This window comes from Gopherus evgoodei, chromosome 8, assembly GCF_007399415.2.
Source record: "Gopherus evgoodei ecotype Sinaloan lineage chromosome 8, rGopEvg1_v1.p, whole genome shotgun sequence".
NCBI classification, from domain to species: domain Eukaryota; kingdom Metazoa; phylum Chordata; order Testudines; family Testudinidae; genus Gopherus; species Gopherus evgoodei.
Genome location: NC_044329.1, coordinates 55,875,628 through 55,898,012, shown reverse-complemented (window position 1 = coordinate 55,898,012; position 22,385 = coordinate 55,875,628). Strand labels below are relative to the sequence as shown.

The following is a 22,385-nucleotide window of genomic DNA, read 5'->3' as shown; positions in this document are numbered from 1 at the left end:
ATGTTCACTTTCTCATATCTATTCCTCTATTAGTGAGATCTAAGTGGTAGTTTTACTATTTGGGTCATGACCTTGTTTTTTAATTGAGGAACCTCTGATGATATATGTTTGGCTGATACCCACACATAACTGGGCAGTTAAAATTGCTCCATGGGTATGTATCCTGCAGTTTTTAAAGTAGCATTAGAATTGGTACATGAATTTTTTGTTGTTGTTCTACTGCAGTCTGTAAAAGATACCTACTGTTTCATCTTATTTTTTCCTTCTTTGCAGCCCAACTCAAAAAGCTTCACCACTACACAAACTGAGAGAGAACTGTAAATATATTTGACATAATGTCACCCTCCTTCACCTCACGTTCTATTTCTTCTATGCAGATTAATACAGTCTATGTTAACATTCCAATTATGAGACTCTTCCCACCTGGTTTCATTTATGCCTAAGTAGGTAACTGCCATAACTTATTAACTCATTTAGTGCTTACCACACTGCCTGTGTTTGTGTTCAGACGCTTTTTCATACACTTACTCTTTGTCCTTTGTTTTAGAACAATTTCATCTTTTTTTTCCTCACTTTCCAACCTAGTATAAAACCTCAAAGATGCCCTGCCAGTTTTGGATGCAGATGGGTCTGCGTAAGTGGAGACTTCCAAATCCAAACAGGCTCAGAGTCTATACCAATGTTTAGTGAATGTAAAATTATCTTCTCTTTGGCACACTTACTAGTTGCTCTCTACTATCAGTTACTCCTTCCTTCCTTCATGACTAGTACCTAAAGCCTTTCCAAGGAATCATTTGCACTGTCCTCATCTTACCAGGCCACAGAAGTGATTCCTGATAATAAAGTCCAAGAGCCTAGTATTCTTTTTAAATAAGAAATAAAAGGAAAAAGTGGCCAACATGATTTCACCAGGAAGTGAGCAAAGATCTGAGGTTACTCTATCTACTTCAGAGTTGTGAACTAGCTGCCATTGCTGTAAGTAACTGAGTGCTTCCAGTAGTACTAGAAGCCTGTATCAGCTTATAGGCCAATCTGCAGCTTGCTTTAGCACTAGTTGGACCAAGATTTTCCAACTTGGGAACCTAAAGTAAAGCAATTATATCCATGTTTAGGGATCTAAATACATTGTCTAATTTTGGGAAATACTCAGGACCAGCAAACTCACTGAAGTCTAGGGGAGCTGCAAATCCTCAGAAAAAAAATCAAACTACTAAAGCCTCGTCTATACTATGGAACTTCACAAAGTAATTCCCAATGGTGGGATTCTGTTTGGTAAAATTCCCTAGCATAATGTCTGCCTTATTTAGGTTATTATACAAGGATATAGGTGCTTTCCTTTAGGAACTCAAGTTTGAACATTCTAGTTAAGTTCACAGGTTAAAAAAAAAAGTGATTATGAAATTTTCACTGTCACACAAAGTGTTATATTGTATGTAATATAAGAATCAATTTTTAAAGTATTAAATGTCAAAAACAGATTAGTGCACAGTATGAGCTATTCTTCTACAATGAGGTAAAGTAAAAAACCCTACCAGTTAAATTAAATTAAATTACTGGAACACAATTCAGTCTCTACAACCATTACAATCCCATTTTTCAGTTATACAAATCTAAATATGTCTAAAATTTAATTCTTTTATACTTGCCTGCAGGCTAACAATTTTTATGCCAAGTTGCATCCCATAGAATTTAACAGAAAAGTTAGAAGCTCTTGAAAACGTGAGTTTTAAAAGAGAAAATGTTCATGCTACAGTGAGGTGAAGGACACTACTATAACAACACAAAGAAGCAATTGAATATATAAACAGCCTCATGCTTCTTTCCAATTTTAAGGTATAACAGTTTCTTTCCAGACTCTCAAATCTGGCTTTACACAGAACAGAATATGAACAAGTATATGGCCTCAAAGTTATAGTAGTGATCTATTTACTCTTCCATTCTCAGTCTCAATGTTCTGTCCTCTCATTGCAACGAGATGAAGCAATCCAATGACCAAGAATGATATGAACACTTAGGGCCCATGGGAAAACTGTGCCCTTCTTTTCTTCATACCTGATAGTTCTGCAGTAAGATGAGGCTGAGGTAGAACTCGCTGAAGGCCAGTTTTAGGTCTCTGATGTTTCTATGCTGAACACGCTCCTCGTGGGACAGGTGGAAGACTGCCTTTCTGCGCTGCCGCACTGTGGTAAGACCACTAGTTTCTTTCTGTGCATCCAAAGATGACTGTAGTTCATTCTGAAGGGTAGCAGACCTGCGCTGAGCTTCTGCAAGCTTTTCTGTTAGCAAGGAAAAGGAACTGTCAAATACCACAAATGGAGCAGGTAGCAACTTGTCTATGAAGGCTGAAATACCTTACTAACATTGTGTATACTGCCAAGTGCTTTTGTAGGGACAGGCTGCTAAGAGGAAGCATTAACTGTGTGACTTAGGGTTTGTGTACATGAGAAGTTACTGCATGGCAAGCCAGGAAGTGAATCTACAGTGCACTAGGCTTGTTACTCTGTAGAGTCACACGCTGGTTTGTTGTGCAGTCACTTGCTGTGTAGAAGTAGCCCTTACACCACTAATCCCTAAAATTCAATAAATATTGAAATAAATAAGGTTGCATTTCTTTCCAATGATTTTACAAGTATTTTATAACAAATTATAACTCAAAAATCCCAAGAAACTGGTAAATATTATTCACTTTTTGCAGGGAGGCCAACAGATAAGTTAAATGACTTCCCCTTGATTATGCATCATAGCAGTAACAGAACTAGGAAGGGTACCCAGGTCTCCTGACTTCCGGTCCTGTGCTTTAACTTCTAGACAATGCTCCCTCCAGGAACACAAATATTTGCCATTGACAAAAGGAATCCCAGCTGGCATAACCTATCCTGACCTCTACCCATAAATGTGTGCATTATTTATAGTCCCTATCAGTAAAAACTCCTGACATGGTGTTATTCCAGCATCGTCGCTGGAGGCAGGCAGCAATCTGCCTTCCTATCCTTCCTGCAAAGCAAGATCACCTTGATCGATCAGTTTATCAGCCTGCACAGAGAGTGTGCTGGTCACAACATGTCATTTGTGTTGTTCTAGCCAGTCCTTCAGCCACCCACTGGCTAGGCTGTCAGTGGCACCAGAACCCCAACTGACATAGTGTACTGCAGCCCAGAACCCCTGAGTAATCTTCCAGTCTCAGCCTCCCAAGAAGCTGGGATTACAAGAGCATGCCACTGCGCCCGACATACAAAGCAAGATACTGCATAAAATACCAAACTGGTTTATAAGATACCAATGGTTGAACTTTCACATTTTCTCTTGTCAAGAGAGTGACATCAAACTTCCTTAGGGTGGCAGAGTAAGATGCTTTTGCTTATTGGTTCTCGCATCCTAAGAAGGCATTAAGCAACACTCATAACAAGAACAAAAGCTTGTTAGCTAATATTATGAAACCTGACATTAGTTGGTAAGGCACTTTGGGTTTCTTTGCACCCGTTGCTGAATAGGAAAACATAACGTTTCACGTGGTCATAAAGAAATTTGCAAAGAAAAATAATTGGGTTAAATTGATCTGATGAAAGCGCTCAGAAGATAAATTTTACTTTTATCAAGTATTATTAATGTTGCATGTAACTTGACATGCAACAGACAAATGTGTTTCTACTGTGATAAGCGGCTATGATATCAACATGTGCAACAGTTTAAAAATACAGTCTACAACTGGACGAATCAGAAACTGGACCCAGTAATGTGGTCATCTAGTTCTCCCTTCCCTGCAATTCAGGGTCACACTCTGTAAAACATTACTCAGTGTTTTGCCAGTTTAGCTTTAGAGAGAGAGTCAACTTGATTTTTTTTTAAAAAATAGACTTTTTAAAAATTTATTTTCTAAAGAAACAACCTGTACTTAGTTTGTCCTGAATTTTTTAAAAATCCTTTTAGGAACTGCTCCTAGGCCTATTTTTAGAAGAGTCTTTTGACAGGCCTCAAAGCACCTCCACTAAATAAAGTCACACCCCCCCCCCCCGTTTCTGTGTAACCACTCATTAATGACTTACTTCCTTACTCACTCAGTTTCAACTTTGCTGCACCTGTTGCTGGTAAACATTGCAGAGCCAGGGGATTGGTATGTACCCTCAACAAAACACTGAAATCAATGACATACAAAGTGTAGACAAATGCACAAAGTAAACTACAACAGGATTTTCACCTGTAGTTTCTTACAACTGTAGTAATATAAGACGTCACTTGTAACAGTAAGTATACAAATTTGAGATGGAAATATTATTTTCATGTTAACTGTGCCCCCTTTAGTGATTGTACAATTAGGCATCTGCTATGAGGCTATTCCGCAATCCATTAGCTCTCCATCTGTTTTTTCTAATATTCAACCTAAATTTTCTCTCTAATATGAATGTTATACCCTCCTGTACCATGCAAAGTTTCTCTCTGCATTAATCTTCAAATCTTTGGAGTGTTATTTCCACCTTTAGTTAGTTTCAGTTACTGTAGCTATTCTAAATCTTGCTTCACTCAGTCCCACTAGCCCTCTGAGGGTATGGCTACATTTGGAATTTTGGAGCGCTGCCGCGGCAGCGCTTTGAAGCGTGAGTGTAGTCAGAGCGGCAGCGCTGGGAGAGAGCTCTCCCAGCGCTGCATGTAAACCACATCCCTTACGGGTGTAGCGTGCAGCGCTGGGAGCGCTGCTGCCCTGATTACACTGACGCTTTACAGCGCTGTATCTTGCAGCGCTCAGGGGGGTGTTTTTTCACACCCCAGTTGCAGCGCTGTAAAGTGTGAGTGTAGCCAAGCCCTGACTCACTTTTATAGTTCCTTTGAAATGCCTCCCCTTTGTAAACACCTTTCTAGTATTGAAAGCCCAGAACTATGTGCCATGAAAAATCATAACACTTTTCTGAAAAGATCACTAAAACCTGTGACAACCATGTTAAATTAGAGGAAACAATACCAGACGAGGCTGAAGCTTCTATATCGGTCTCCTATTACAGTTCATTCTGAAGGCACAAAGGATGTCTGTGTCACATGTGTTATTGACTATCCCTTTGTTATGGAAGGTAAATGTGAAACATCTTTACCCACTACCCAGGGAGGCAATGCAGCCCTCAGCAAGTGAAATTTATAAGTATCTTATAGTTCAGATAATGCTCAAAATACCAGTCGACAGACCTTATACGATCTTGCTAGATGCCCAATTTGCTAATTATCACTTGTCTCAATTGTTTCCTTCCTAGGCAAAGTTACTAAGATGGTGATGAAGGTACTCCAGCAGAATCTAATTTTAGGCAATACTCTAGACTCTTACATGGAGATATCAGTGATCATACTAGTGGGATTTCTCCTTATGGCCACAAATAGTGGACCAACCATCATGTTTATTCTAGTGTATCAGCTATTTTCAACACAGCCTGCTAGCCATCAGGAACTGTTAAGCCATCTGCATGACGTGGCAGGAGACAATTGAAACAAGCTGATAATTAGCAAATTGATGGGTGTCTGGGAAGATTGTACAGGGTCTGTCAACTGGAATTTTGAGCATTATCTGAACTATAACATAAATTTCACCAAAAACCTTCACACAGGCAGATGATGCGTAAGACTTCAAGCTTCCCTTTCTCCTTTTACATTCCTGTTGAATCATTGGCTGATATCATGAGATGCCATGGGCTCAACTGTTAAAGTACTGATGTCACGGCTATAAGCAGCCTTTTGTTTTTGAGTGCATGGACTCTGCTTCCCCAACATCCAGACGATGCAAACATGTGGTTCAACAATCCCTGCTCCAACTTAGACCAACGAGATGGACACGAAGTTAGTAGGAAGGGGAAACTGCTTTGAAATGTACCAAAATTAGTAAACAGCCTAGATACTCAACTGCAACACTAGCCAGAAACATCGGTCTCCATCTGGAAGGAAAACTGCTCCCTCTCCTTAGATGCGGTGATTCGTGCCTTGGTTGGTTGCACTACATTAATGTCCTCAACCCAAGGACTGACCATGGAAAGTAAATGCAGATCACAGCTCATCCAACATACAGTAGGTTCTCACCTTAAAAAGAGCATTTCACACTGTTTTCTTGCACACAGCACTTACTCCTCATATTCAATTCTGGATTTAATATCAAGTCCTGGTTCAAAATATCTTTAGAACTATCTCTGTCTACATAAATACTATAAGAATGGGCACAATAGCTGCGAGTACCCAGGAAGAATCCCTTGGGAGCAAGGAACTTTCACTGGAAGTCCAAATTCCCATCTTCTTGCACCATTTCATATGGCAGCAGACCAGGATGAATTAAATGTCTTTTCAATTTGAGAATGCAATACAAGACACCTCTTTGGAAAGGCTTTCCCTTCAACAGAAACAGTGATCAGTCTACTTGCAAGTTTTCTTCTCTCCCTACATAAACCTTTCTAAAGATAACGCACGGAATATCAGCTTACCAAGGGAAGAACAAAGAAAGTACTCCTAATTTGGATAACAACCTTGAATTCCAGGTATTTCACACCTAAATACTGTGATTGTTACTCTACAAATACTCATATCACAGAAACTGTCAACTTTGTCCACATTTGAGTAATCTTATCAGTGAAATATAATGAAAAAATCTCTACTTGGAAAACAAGGAGGACATCCTGGATCTACCCAACTGTCTCTTGGAACAGTTATAGTGATTAGGACTTTGCAAAGGCTAAAGTCACGGTAAAGAAACTTGAGCATTATCTTTCTGAAAAAACTGCTGTTCCCAGAGCTCTTAGATGTCCACACTAGAGCTCTTACCATGCACTGTCTATCAGTTAACTCAAAGTAGTTGACAAATTTGTAAAAGGCTAAATGTCATTTAAAACATCACACTTTAAAATGCTTTCTCCAGGTTAAAATAAAACTAGTGAAGACAAGTCCAAAGACAGCTGAGGTACAGTACAAGAGCCAAGAAAGCGAAAGCTGAGATATTAGGAGGAAGGAATTTTTAGTCAGATTCTTCTTAAAGCTGTTTATTCTTGTTAACACTTATTTCACTTAAATGACTAAACGCCATTTTGAATAAAAAATGCCTTTATTAAATATAAAAAATCCTTTTAATATGAGCTTTAACATCTTAATTTAAGACACACCTCAGATCACCCAGTGGTCCTCCCAAATTGTACACTATTTACGGTAAAATAAGCAGCAAACCCCCTGAAGAGCTGAGATTATAAACCTTCTTTCTTTATATATGTAATAAAGAAATAAAAAAGAGCACAAGCTCAATTTCTCAAAAATCCTTTGCAAGTCACTTAATAGTGCTTGGAAAATTCTGCTTTATTGAAGACAATATCTAGCCTCTTTGCATTTTTATTCTGGGAGCCTGTCATAACCTTAGTCCCAGATTTGGACCTTAGCGTCCAAATTATGGGGGTTAGCATGAAAACCTCCAAGCTTAGCTACCAGCTTGGACCTGGTACTTGCTGCCACCACCCAAAAAATTAGAGTGTTTTGGGGCACTCTGGTCCCCCTGAAAAACCTTCCCTGGGGACCCCAAGACCCAAATCCCTTGAGTCTCACAACAAAGGGAAATAATCCTTTTTCCCTTCCCCACTCCAGGTGCTCCTGGAGAGATACACAGACACAAGCTCTGTGAATCCAAACAGAGTGACTCCCCCTCTCCGTTTCCAGTCCTGGAAACAAAAGTACTTTCCTCTTCACCCAGAGGGAATGCAAAATCAGGCTAGCAAATCCAACACACACAGATCTCCCCCCCTGATTTCTTCCTCCCACCAATTCCCTGGTGAGTACAGACTCAATTTCCCTGAAGTAAAGAAAACTCCAACAGGTCTTAAAAGAAAGCTTTATATAAAAAGAAAGAAAAATACATACAAATGGTCTCTCTGTATTAAGGTGATGAAATACAGGGTTAATTGCTTAAAAGAATATTGAATAAACAGCCTTATTCAAAAAGAATACAAATCAAAGCACTCCAGCACTTATATTCATGCAAATACCAAAGAAAAGAAACCATATAACTTACTATCTGATCTCTTTGTCCTTACACTTAGAAACAGAAGATTAGAAAACAGAACTACTTCTCCAAAGCTCAGAGAAAGCAGGCAGACAGAAAACAAAGACTCAGACACAAACTTCCCTCCACCCAGAGTTGAAAAAATCCGGTTTCCTGATTGGTCCTCTGGTCAGGTGCTTCAGGTGGAAGAGACATTAACCCTTAGCTATCTGTTTATGACAGAGCCCACGAAAGCCAGTAGGGATTTAAATAACTCAGCAATGAATCTTACACCTTATTAAAATACCATTTTATTACTTCGACATGTACAGAATGAAAATAAAGCAAAATATATTATGTTGCTATTGCTCTTTAAATCATCTACAAAACTGCTCAGGGCACATGCAAAGCACAAAAGAAATCAATTTTTTAACCTGCAGCAAGCCTTGCCAAAGTCCTCGGTGGAACTGCATTCTCTTTTGCAACACATAGTATGACTTCAACTTTGTTGCTTTTAGTGACTTCTAAACAATTTGCTACACAGAAGGTCAGAAAAAGCACATATTTAGAAACTGAGAACAGCCTGCAGGAGTTTATTGCACACTACATGCCCTGGTGTCCACTGACTGCAGAACCAAAGTGAAATCTCAGTGGCAAAGGTTGAAGAGAAAAGTGATACCTTCTGGGGCAACTGCCAAATTCCGTTTCCATCAATCACATTCTTAGAGTCACCCATTACTTCCTGACTTGGCACAAGAGCTCTCAAGAGGTTGACTGCTATCCATCTGTATGTGTGTCACTGACTATGCAACTAGATACTCTATACAAACAGAAGGTTTGGGGAGAGGGGCCAGCAACCAGGCCATGGGTAAGAAGTCTGCAGTAAAGAGCAAGCCAACAAATACTCCTCTAGGGAGTGATCAAGAAGCATTCTCTGAAAACAGCTTCCATGCAGCCAGGTGAAGGGTCCCAAAGTTCAGGTGGAGTAAACAGCCCTGGTCCTGTGAGATCAGGTCCAGGAAGAGTAGGAGCAGCAGCAGAGGTACTACTGATAAGTCTAGCAGTGTGCCGAACCAGTCCTGGGGCAGCCACGCCAGGGCCATAAGAATAATTCTCACCTGGTCCCACTTGATTTTCAAAAGGACCATGTGAACCAGAAGAACTGCAGGAAATGCGTAGAATAGGAGCTCTATCCACTGAAGCAGCAAGGCAGCTGAAAGTGAGCCCAGGCTCTGCCGGTGCAGCAAGCAAAACTGATGGCATTTCCTGTTCTGCTTGGTTGCGTACAGGTATACCTGTGAGATGAACCTAGTGATCTCTAGGTGAAGGGACCACTCATGATAAGAGGAGAAACATCTGCTGAGTGATCAGCCAAGACGTTCTGGGCTCCCAGAAGATGGGAAGCCTCAAGGTGGATGGAGCGCTGCACACAGAATTCCCAGACGGATGGCCTCCTGACACAGGGCAGAGGAGCATGCTTGTCCCTGCTGGCTGATGTAGAACATGGCAGCGGTGTTGCCTGTTATCTGGGGGAGAAACACTTGGCAATCTAAGTGGACCACTCTGAGCTCTCCGTCATTTATGTGCAGGAGGAGCTCTTCCTAGGATCACAGCCCCTGTGTCCTGAGGGGATCAAGATGGCCTCCCCAACCTAGGTCTGAAGCGTCCGACGCTAGGGACACTGACAGCTGGGCAGGGGTGGGTGGGCAACAAAGGGAGCACCCCCATTGCTGACCGGAGGTCCTTACACCAGTTGAGGGAGGCGAAGACCAGGGCTGGAACAGTAAGCACTGAGTCCAAGTGGTGCCTGCAGAGTGAGCTAACCACGTCTGCATGAGTCTGAGGTACAGCCCTGCATGCAGTACTATGTAAGTGCATGCGGCCAAGTGTCTCAGGATCTTGCGGCAAATCCAGGTTTTTGTCATTGAGTGAGCCATGACCCTGGCTATCAGCTCCGACATTGTCTGGAATCAAGCCTCTGGAAGGAATGCTCTGGCCTATGTTGAGTCTGAGTGACCCTCAATCAGTCAGTCATTGAGGTATGGGTAGACTTGAATGCCTTGTCTTCTGAGGCACGCCACTATCACTGCCATATGTTTTGTAAAAACCCGGGAGCCTGTAAACAGGCCAAAAGGCAGAATGGTGAATTGATAGTGAGTCTGGTTTACTATAAACCTGAGGAATCTTCTGTGGCCATGGAAGATGGAGATATGAAAGTAAGCATCCTTCAAGTTGAGTGCAGTGTACTAGTCACCTGGATCCAGGGAGGGGATAATGGAGGTCAGGTAGACCACATGGAACCTCAGTTTACTGAAATATCTGTTGAGGCAATGCAGGTCCAGGATGATGCGAAGACCCCCTTTGGCCTTTCGGATTAGAAAATATAGGGAGTAAAACCCCTTCCCTCTCAAGTTTTGAAGCACCTCTTCAACAGACCCAACCCATTTGAGGGTTTGCATCTCCTGGGCTAGGAGTTGCTCGTGAGAAGGGTCCCTGAAGAGGGAGGGGGATGGAAGATGGGAGGCAGGGATGGGTGAAAACTGAAGGGTATAACCATTCACCACTATATTTAGCACCTAGCTGTCCAATGAAATGCAGGACCACACCAGGCTGAAGTGGGAAAGTCAGTCCAAAAACAACCAGGAGGAGGAGGAGGAAGAGGAGGAGGAAGAAGAAGCCTGTACCACAGGAGGGGCTTCTTCCTCTTCTTCAGCCTCAGTTACCTCCATGGGGCTCACATCCTGTGTATCAGTACTAGAATCAGAGTCCAGTGCCAAGTGGTGTGGAAGCCCGCCTCTCGGAAGCAACCGAGTACAACTAGTGGGATGACAGACCCTGTACCGGGGAAACCCCCATGGGTTCCAGAATGGCCATTGCATAGGCCACTGTCCATCTGGCCAGTTCCCAGCAGGTGGACCCACACTGGGGTCCGGCAGCATGTAATATGGGTATCGGTGGCAGCTCTTGGGATGGGTGTAGGTCTTCACTTCAGAATCTGATGAAGAGTCTTCCCGAAGTGTCCACGTGGGAGCGGTACCCCTCACTTCTGCTGTTTGGTGGTGAGTGTCTTGGAATTGATGCCGGACCAGGGATGATCTCGTAAAAGTAAGGTCAGCTTATGCTTGCAATGTACTGAAGGTCCCAGTGCTGGGAAGGAACTTTGAGCATCTTGCTCTCTCCTGCTTGTGCTCTTCAAAGCTGGTGGTTGTCCCATCAGAGTCGGTGGTACTGGGAGCAGTATTAAGTCCCTGACTGCCACAAAGCTCTCTGGGGTAGAAGGCACTGTGATTCCACTGGTGCTGCAATGACTTCCTGATGCTGGCAGGAGGTCCGGCACCGGACTCAACATCGCTCTGGGAAGAGTTGACGGTGCTGCCATGGGACTAGGGATTGAGGAGTGGCCCAACGCTAGTCGCGCTCTACTGCCTTCTGCTTGTTTTCCTTCGGCAATTGAGAGCACCTCTCTCTCGGAGCACCACTTTTTATGTTTTTTCCTTGGCACCAAAAATGGAGAATGGTGCCAGGAAATACACAGTGCCAAAGGGGTGCACAGAGGCTGAAGTGCTCAGTGCCGAATCTGAGCAGCTTGGCTCTGATGCCTGTCTAAAAGCAGTTTCTATGAGGGTAGCCCTCAGCCTAACATCTTTGTCCTTCTTCGTACGAGGCTTAAAGTCCCAACAAATCTGACATAAATCTTACATAAGCCTCTCCCAGACTCTTCAGACAACTAGAGTATGGGTCACTCACAGGAATAGGCACAAGATTTGTAGCCCGGGGCATGCTTGGCATCAGGGGAGAAGGGAGCCCCTCTATGATAAAGGAAGGGATCTAATTATCTACACTAGTACAATACTAGTCACAATATTTACACTACAACTATACCAAGAATAATACACTAAGATACAGAGAAGAAAATCACTGAAAAATGCCTTGCTAAAGCAAGAAGAGTTGTTCCAACAACCGTTGTGGATGGCAAAAAGGAACTCGGAGGATGCGGGTCTGGCAGTGCCCCTTGTATCAGCGCATAAGCACGAAGCACCAGAGGGCACTAGAGCTGGCCCAGCTGATCCCAGTGAGAGAAAAATCTCCGACAATGGTGCATGCAGTGCATTTGCACCTAATGTGGAATGGACATGAGCAAGCCCTTGAAGAAACTTCATTTGCTAACAGTTAAGATTTTTAAGTGCTGGTCCAAGAAACAAATGATTTAAAAACATATTTAAAAACAAAAAACCTCAAACATTCAAAAAAAAAAAAAAAGAAAAGAAAAGGAGTCACTTAAGATTAACTTCAAAATTCTGTTACCATACCTAACACATTATCCATTAACTCATGGACTTGTATTGGAATTTGTTATTTTTGGTAGTCTCTAATGATGTCGTCGTCTTCCATACATTTGGTAACTTTTTAAAAAATATGTATTATATCCAGGTTTTTTGTTTCTACTGGTGGCTCACATCTGCACAGCACCTCAATATTGGTGCACATAACATTCATTCCACACGTGGCTGAAAAAAATTAGAGGGAACATTGCTTGTATGGCATCCAACTGTGCCCTGATAAACTCTAGGTGTTGCACTAGTGTTAGCATAGATTTTTCCAGGTTTAGGTGAAGGCCAAGTCTCGAGAAAAGGTCCACTGTCATTTGTATGGCGTTAAGGGCACTGGTTTCAGATGGCGCCTTGAGAAGATAGTCATCCCAGTATGCATCTGAAAAAGTGGGTTTTTTACCCACAAAAGCTTATGCCCAAATAAATCTGTTAGTTTTTAAGGTGCCACTGGATTCCTTGTTGTTTTTGTAATTCCTGTAGTTATCTACAAGGATGTTATGCAATTTTCAACAGGAAGGAAAGTGGCCTGGGAGATAATCTGGATGGGAGGTGTACATAAGACAGTTTCTGTTAAGACATGGTCTACACCTAAGACTAAGAATGCCTCTCAACCATGTACATGACTAGAATAACTGGCAAGTACCAGATCATACTCCAAATCAACACATGCCTGAAGTATGACAGGATCATAGGTCTGGCATGAACAAGTCAAGTGATGCTCTTCAGGCAGTTATCCATTGCTGGGGTAAAATACAGGAGCACTCTTGAAATGATTTTATATTATGGGAAGTCACATTGTCACTCCATAATTAAGGCACAAGGAAGCCTATTGTTACAAGATTGATTGTCACCCTCACTAATGAAAGTTACAATCATTCTGTTCTGCACAGCTTTTTGAAATTTTAAATAGGTGAAAAACTCACCATGTATTAACTAGCAATTTCATTGAAAATAAAAAGTTGCTGGAAAGTGATGTTTGCAGATCTTCACTATGGAAATGCAGTATCAAATCCAGAGCTGATTCCAGGATGCTGAATACTACCAGAAAATTGATTTCTTGATCATTTTATGATTAATAAGTGTTTAATTTGATTCTGCGATGGAGGACAAGATTTTAACTATCGTCCCCACTTGTTACAACCTTTCAAATTTCAAGTGAAATTGAATAATAGTTTTCAGATTTAAGCATCAAGAATATAGTAAAAAAGGATTTTTCTTCCACATCAAGAGTATAATGTAATCAGATTTACAGCAATCAGAAAAAAGTTTACTGTTCCAATACTTTAACAGTACATCAGCATCAACATACCTTAAATATTAAAACATTTCACGCTGAAATAAATTATTTCTTCTATTTTGTGCACATAGGTGGTGGTTTTAGAGTGAGTCAAGCTCTAAGCTGCTGTTATATTTTTAACGGTATATGAAATACTTGTTGGGGGAGGGGTAGAGAGAAATGACATGGTTTTGAAACAAAATAAGAGATAGGCTAAGTTTTGGGACTTCATATTAAAGAGTTAATAATAAAACATGCCCTAATTAAAGAGGCAAGTATAAAATAGTGTCTGAAGGAGTTTTGGTTACTGCTGTTACTTTTTAAACATTTTAGATGACTAAATAAATCAAATTAAGAACAATATTTCAGGTTTTTTCAGTGTTACTTTTTTTGCATTTAACAGTGCCTGGATACAGGAGTTTCACTTTTGTTTCATGTACTAGAATGAAAATATAATATTCATGCACACTATTCTGGAGTTGAGGGGTAGAGAACTCAACTACATGTCTTTCCCTAGGCATTGCAGAAAACAAAGCAACAGCTGGTGTTTTAGTGTGAATAGATGATCCTGTGGAATAGGGTTCTAACCAGAATGACCCCACCAATGGGTACTTTTACATCAATGGGGTATGCTCCTTTAAGAGGGCACCCCACCCTGACCCCTTTCCAGCCAGGACTTTCCCACCAGGTCAAGGCAGTGCAATTTGACCATGCAATGAAGGTAGTTTTTGTAACTCCAGGCACAAGAATCCTAGTGGGCTAAGAAGGGTATGAGTGAGCAGTTTCTTTTGGAAGCACAGGGCTATGTTTAAGATTCACTGAGAGTGAAGGTGGCAGTCACTTTCTGAAGACACACTTTGTTATCTGCTTTCCCAATTTAAGTGTCCAGCTAGGGAGCTGGTCTGAAGGGGGTGGAGGGTGGCAGTAGCAGGATGAAAGGAGTCTTCATAGAGAGGCTTGAGAGAAGCAGCAGCCATGTATGGGACAGGGAATTTCCTCCATGGAGCCATTAGAGCAGTGAGGGCCAACAGAGAAGAGGAGATTACTTCCCTACATGGAATCTGGGCAGAGGGCAGCAGTAATGAACAATTACTGACATTTGAGTTTTATTAATTGTTATTTCCCTCATAGACCAGCCTCTGGTGCTTCCCTCAATGATGTCATCCCCAGGGCTTATCACAGTTTTTAGAGCCATAAATTCAACATTATGTATTTACATTTCAATTAAATCAGAGCAACTGACAGGCTATCAGGAGGCACCATAAATTTTGTTATACAAAGTTTTAATAATTAACAAAATGCTAAGAAAAACTATGGCAAATGTGAATAAGTCACATTCATAGATTGTAGGGCTGGAAGGGACCTTGAGAGGTCATCAAGTCCAGTCCCCTGCCCTCATGGCAGGACCAAATACTGTCTAGACCATCCCTGACAGACATCTATCTAACCTACTCTTAAATATCTCCAGAGATGGAGATTCTGCAACCTCCCTAGGCAGTTTATTCCAGTGTTTAACCACCCTGACAGTTAGGAACTTTTTCCCAATGTCCAACCAAAACCTCCCTTGCTGCAGTTTAAGCCCATTGCTTCTTGTTCTACATTCATATATAAATTTCCCCTCGTATGAAACCCATTTCCAAAGAGGATGGAAACTGGCCCCAAATCTGACAGCATGTTACTATAATATCACTGTTGCAAAGCCTTTTCTAGAAGTATTATTACACAAATGACAGATTCAGATCAATCAGTTTTATCTTTATTTCTAGCATATTTATACATTGTGAAAAACTTCACTCCAGTGGACATTTCAAAATGCTGTACTAGCAAAAATGGGTATAACTTTCACAGAAGAAACACAGCAATTATAACGTCTTTGCTAGGTTTCTCCATTTTTCAGTCCCATCAACTCTAATAAATTTGAACAGAAACAGAAGCACAGGTTACATTACTGTGTAACGTATTTGCCAGCTAACTGCCATTGGCTATAAGGTTGTGTGCATCAGAAAGTTGCACTGGTTTAACTTAAACTGTTTTTTAAACCTATATAGTTCAACTGGCACAAACAGCTGTTGGACACACTCATATTTTTAAGTCTATTTGGCTTAAGTCTATTTCTAACAGAGCTAAACTGAAATATGACATTCAAACCAAACAAGAGCATACACAGCTTTTTTGGAACAGATTTAGATATATCATTTTAAATTCACAGCTTAAGTTAAAGCAGCTTTCTTACATAGACACACTCTATGATTATTTGATGGTAGACTTTCAGGAATGTTAAGGTTATTCTGCAGGTTTGGAAGTCTTAGGTCTTTGTGTGCTATACCTTCCACTAATTCTATTAGAGGTAGATAAGCAGCTTACCTGAATAAAAAGTGTTGATTTTGGCAAGTTCCTTCTCACAGGTTTGGAAGAACTTCTCCTCAAACTTGGCAAAATACCTCTTCACCGTGTCCTCATCTGTGACTGTGAAACAAGAAGAAAAGTTTATAGTAAGAGAATAAAGAAAGAGGGGCATGAAATTACATGTCAGTGTTAATTTCGGTCTCTCTCAGTGTCAAATGTGAAAGTATTTTTCCAGAGAACAAGCCATCTTCCCCTGTAATAACTGACAGAATGTTAGGAAATATCAAATCAAAGGACTCCTTGAGGGGACATAACCCTCACTTGACTGGAACCTTTTTTGTTCCCTTATTCCAAATCTTTGCTGCAACGGAGTTTAATAATGACCAAAATCTAGCAGGGAGAGGAGGGAGGAAGATTAATCAAGACGAGTAGTGACACACAAGGTGCAGCTACTGAGGGCACAAAGACATATCCCCTCAATTTCACTATCTAGTTAATCACTCTCCTACCGAAACTCTGCTGTAGGTCTCATGCACTCTCATTCCTGGTCCCTAAACCAACTTTCTGTACAGAAGCTGCACCTCTAGCAACAGATCAGATGAAAAGACTGCTCTTTTACTCTAGGAATTCAGGTTGGACTTTGTGTCAGCCCATAAAGGAAATAAATTTAAGGGTGAGTTAGAGGTAGACTGGTAAGATTCTGGTTTATAATTTTTATTTGGAGCAAAATCAATCTAAACATGTATTACCGATTTCTTTGGTAAGAACCGTGAAGTAAGAAATGGGGCTCTAAAATATGGGACTCTTTGCAAGCAGATAAGAAAAAAAGAGCCAATTGCCCAATAATCTTAGTGTAAACAATTCCTGTTCTATTTTACTTTACTTCCACTCCTACATATATTTTCCTAAAACTATTTTTGTTGCCCAGTGAGCGCATAAGACACAAGTCTTCTGATACAAACTTGTCCAAAGTGTTTTATTAAACACAGGGGTTATTCCCAAGTTTAGTACATCTGAAAGCCAAGGCGCAGCAATCACAGAAGCAGTATGATAAATGCTCTGTGGTTCATACTTCAAGTACTATATTCCTGTCAATGTTTTACCATTACAGTCCTCCATTTTTGAGGGGTCTAACTTCAGTTTGCGTTGTGTTGGAATTTATACAAGTTCTCAACCCAGAGGAGATGCTGGTTTTACCATTTTTAAAAAATAAATTACCCAATTGAGCATTTACATTTATACTGAGTATACAAAACACAAATTTGTGTTTAAAACAGAAGTCTCAGACTCCTACGTAGAGGGCCAAATTACATTTTCTGTTAGAATTCATGGGTTCTAACAGAATGCCCCCTCCCCTCCCTTCATACCTGTTAGAATCCCCCCTCCACCTTCATACCACCCAGAAATCTTCTGTGCCTAAAAATATTTTCCAATCATGCAGGGAAAAGCAATACTCTATCTTCCCCCTGCATTTCACAGACAACTTCTTTACACTACTGGTATTTTGCTACTTCTCTCCCCGTTCATATTTTCCCTCAATATGTTGCCCAACTTTTCCCATCCTCCCCAGATCTCTTTCTCTGGTTCATTCTATTACGCTGTAGTAATAGGCTTCCAAAAAAAAATTGCACAACATTTCATTTTGAAACCAAAAATTCAATTTCACTTTCAATCCCACTTTCAGGTGGCAGCTCAGTGGTATCCTTCAAAACAATTCACCGTGGCCAGCCTCATATTTCAGAGTCTGAGGTAAAGAGTTCCATGCTATGGAAATGACAGTACATAACTTCAAAGGAGACATTTTAAGGACTCATTTATAAAACCTCTTTACATTTTGTAATGACATATAGCAATAAGAAAGGCAGAGTTTTGTCTCATCTCAGTCTCTCTGCTGTCTTCTAAGGACTAGCAGAGGAAAACAATCCTTGAAAATAAAGCTTTGCTAAGAGAGTCTAAAAATCATATAACCATGAAGGCAGATCAGAATTCAGACACAAAACATGGTTGTGTCAAGTGAAAGGAAGGTTATACAAATGCTGCAAAAATATTTACCAATTGTTAAACATCTTCTTTTAAACTCCAGTTTACAGGCTTCTGACTGGAGAGGATACCAGAGTCTTAAAAACCAGATTTTTTTTTTTTCTGGTAACAAAAGGTTTCCTTTCAGTTCAGTTTCTCACTGCAGCTCAGTAATTTAGCTGCAATAATGGACTAATTCTGCCCAAGGCTATTCCATATTTATTTTTTTCAAAGCTGAACAGGACAAGGTTTTCTGCCATGTGAAAGCCATCATGCCAGAAGCTGACCTTGGATTAAGAGGCTCCATGGCAACAGAAGCTGCTTTTACAAGGCACCTAGCTATAGCTGCCAAAAAGGACCAGCAGCAACTTTCCTTTAGAGATCTAGAAAAATCATAATGGTTTTTTTGTTCTTATCCCCATGGTGCTGCCATGAAACTGGTTGAAGATGAAACTCTGATCAGTGATAACCTCTCAATTGTATCCCACAGCTTTCTATTTCAGGGGTGTGGACAAAGCACAGTAATTTTACAGAAAATTGTATGGATTTCCACATGATTCCAATTCAGAGAAAGTAAGCGGGAAAAGCCATTCTCACTTGCAAAACCAAAAGTAAGAGAGAATCCTATGCACTTTCTGACATGCCTACACTTTTCAGTTTGTTGCATTTTGAGCTGAGACACCAGCTGACGGATGAAAAAAAGCATGATGGGTATTAGTATACAAATTCCCTTCACAGACATTTACTATCTGAGTTAAAATATTTTCAGTACCTTTATAAGCAATTAGTTTAATAGCTTGTGTTCTGGCAGCTGTACTGTAATCACTGTAGCAACTAATTGTGAGAGAAGCAAACAGCTCTGCTTGGCCAGTTTCACAGATGTTAATAGAGACAGCGCAGCTTTCCTTCACTCTACAATAGTAGTCTTGATATAAAATGTAACTATTAGTCGCTACCTGGCTGACACTTAATGGCAAACTATTTAGAGGATTTGGCTTCACAACCTTATCAAGATCAAATTATTCTTCAGACAACTAAGCGTTGATTCAGAAAATCATCACTATATTTGTCCAAACAAACACGCTGTTCATGCCTACTTTAGACATTCGCACTTTAAATCTCAATGCAGCAGATGATGCCAAGCTTTAAAGATCACCACTTCATCATCAGTTGTGCTAAATTTTCAAGAACAATGGTATCTTGGGCTTAGCCTCTTGCTGATTCATTACATACAGGGTCCAATGTTCTCCATGGTCATGTCATTTGCTGCACATTCTGCTTACTAATCACAGAACTGTGTGCCAAAATTTAAACTTCCATTTAAAAAAGAAAGTAAGTTTTCCACTTCTCATGGTTTCTTTAGTAGTGCCTCGTGCAGGCCTTTGTCACAGGCCTTTTGTAATTCTACAGTCAAAGTTAAAAATCCTATAGATCCTCCAACATATCAAAAGATTTCACTAATATTAAGATGACTGATAACATACGCAGCCCACATCTTGCTGTGTTGCCATTAAAGGTGTGAACACAAAAGTACCATCATTTTCCAGACATCAGGAACCCAAAAGCATGAGAATATTTTAGCTAGTTGCACGTCCTTTCGTGAGAAACAGTTTAAGCTATTCACATTTTTAACTGCTTAAAATATGTGTATGGAAACACTTTTCGCTGGGCCATTTCTCACCAACACAAAGGGTTTTTTTAAATTTGGTTTGGGTTTTTGTTGTTGTTGTTGATTAGAGAAGTCAACTTTTATCAATGCAAGACACGTGTCTTTTTAAAGAAAGCGAGAAATGGTCCTACTTCAAATATCTTGAAAATAAGAAATACTGTATCTTTTCCTCCAGCTTTGTTTTACAAGTAAATATAAGTCAGTGAGGTCAATCTCCACAAGCAGGCCAAATGCAAAGTGAATCCATGTTGGAAGTTGAAAATTCAAATTCACATGTGGCACCTGTGTTTAAGTATGAAGAATTATTATCCTATTTAGGTGTCTACACAAAAACAAAAGACCCTTGAACTAAGACAAAATAAAAATCAACAGAACAGCAACATTAGACTTCACTTTGCATTATTAAAAAAATCCATGTGGCCGTATCTCCCCTGTTGACCCTGGTTAGAGTCTTAGTGACAGACCTCACTGAATTCACCCCTAATAAATGTTTTAGTGCAACTCAGGTATTATCATCTGGCTATTAAATTAGCACTTGATTTAACGAAGTAAGAGACTTTAACGAAGTAAGAGGCATTAGTGGAAAATGAGCCTGGTAATGTCTGCACAGGAAAAAAATTGTAGGAAGTAGCTGCTGAATTCCCCAATCCCCCTGAGAACTATAAGAGAAAATGTTAAGAGAAACAGCAAACTTAAAAAGCCAGATATCTTTCTGCTCTTACATTATACTAATTTTGGCTTCTGAAGAAATATTGATCTATCCTTTTCTTTAAGCAATCAAATACTCTGAAGCTATATATATTAGATAGACACACACACAATTTATTTTATACACTTTGGATGGAAGAAAGAGCGGAACCCACTAACAGAGACATTATTCTATGCTTTGATGTTAGCAAAATTCAGAAACACAAGTACATACTGTAACACTAGTGCTCTTTTTGTCCAAAGAGGAGGTTTAGTTATTCATTAATGACACTCTGTATTATGCTTTGCAATTAGTTTCAAAAGAGTATGCTATGTTTTGCTGAATATTTTTATTTGATCGTTTTGCTGTCCTCAAAACAGATAATCCAGGATGAGTAAAATCTGCTCCAGGTGGCTATAGAAATAACAATAACCTGTCTCATAATAGCGCTTCATCCATATTTTCAGATTACAAAAAGAAAGAAGAGGCTTCCAGGCAGAAGAAACCTAGCCATTTACCTGACAGGTCTCCATCTCCCGCACCGAAATGCATAGCGCCACTTCCACAATTTGTAAGATTCTGTGTAAGAGTCAGTTGGTTTTATTTAGCTGGGATGGACAGAAGGTAAAATTTCTAAGCTTCAGTGTACCTGAGAGATATAGGCACCTGGTACACATCTGTCTTGTTACCTACATATCTTGGTTCTGTGACCTTGTATTCTACAGCTTGTAATATCAAGCAATGAAACTCTACATCAGAAGTGAACAAAACATGCAAAACGAACAATTTAGCCAATTGCAAGAGGCAAATAATCTCAAATTACCTATACCCCAATTGGCTGAACTCTCTCTAAATTTTTGGATTTATAAAGAACACCTATTAACTTGTCACACGTTTGTATATGCACAATAAGAAAAGTGACTTCTTAGTCTAAAATGACTATGCTACACACAAACATCTCCAAGGTATTCTATATTTGTACTGCTTCTCTAACAGGTATTTGCAACACAAAGAAGGGCAGGAGAGTCATTTTTGTAAGCTTTTAATTCTTGTCTGAGTTATTATCTACATACTTTACACTTTGCAATATTTTTAAACTTAAGAGGATTATTATTTAGCACCAATATGTTAAGTAAAGCTATAAACATCTTAAGATTCAAGTGACTCAAACCACTAAAACTTTGCTTATGGTTACCATGTCATCAGAGACTACTGATATGTACATAGCCTAATAAGCTCAGTTTCCCGTATATTATCCTACCGAGGTTAGGTCCAAAGAGCAATCTATGCAAAAATATAACTTATGACACATTAAAGATAATGGCTGAGGGAACGAAGAAAAGTTTGTCCCAAAGACTGAAAAAAAAAAAACCAAAACAAAAAACCGCTTTTCTCCACTTCCCCAACCTGAATGGTCTCTAGGAAGAACAAATGCTTCCTCAAACCAGAAACAACCCCTTTTTCCTCCTAGTTTTGAAATACCCTTTTTTTTTTTGTAAATCCCCACATCCCTAGCTCCTAACACAAAATAGTGGTGCACTGCAAATCTGTTGCAAAGGGCAAAAACTCATCTAATTAATGCTTGAAATGCAAACATTTTGTAACATCCTTGCCTCAGTAAACATGCAGGATCCACACAGTCTTGTTTCACTTTATTATTTTTGGTTTACTATAAGAATTTATTCATGTTTTTCATTTTAAATGGCTAATTACTCAAACTGGAATCTCCCACCATTTTTCCTTTTAAATGAATGTAAAAAGCAACAGGGATGATGCACGCAGTTACCATGCAGGGCTGGCTCCAACCTTTTTACCACCCTAAGAGGTGAAGGGGAAAAAAAAATAAGAAGCCACGATCTGTGGTACTTTGGTGGCAGCTCTACCGTGCTGCTTCATTCTTCGGCAGCAATTCAGCGGCCATTCCTTACCTCCAAGAGGGACTGAGGGACCCATCACCGAATTGCCGCCGAAGTCCTGAACGTGCCGCCCCTTCCCATTGGCCACCCCAAGCACATGCTTCCTGCGCTGGTGTCTGGAGCCAGCCTTGACCATGAGACTTGAACATGCTAGTCACC

The 22,385-nt window shown here is 40.2% G+C and overlaps 1 protein-coding gene across 1 annotated transcript in view; it reads right to left on the bottom strand.

Moving 5' to 3' along the window:
• Positions 1 to 22,385, bottom strand: part of XPR1 (xenotropic and polytropic retrovirus receptor 1) — a 243,538-nt gene that overhangs the window by 60,999 nt on the left and 160,154 nt on the right. The window contains exons 3-4 of the mRNA XM_030572121.1: positions 15,953 to 16,054; positions 2,053 to 2,276 (exon numbers count right to left, since the gene is read on the bottom strand). Coding sequence (XP_030427981.1) covers positions 2,053 to 2,276; positions 15,953 to 16,054 — 326 coding nt within the window. The remainder of the gene's footprint in view (positions 1 to 2,052; positions 2,277 to 15,952; positions 16,055 to 22,385) is intronic.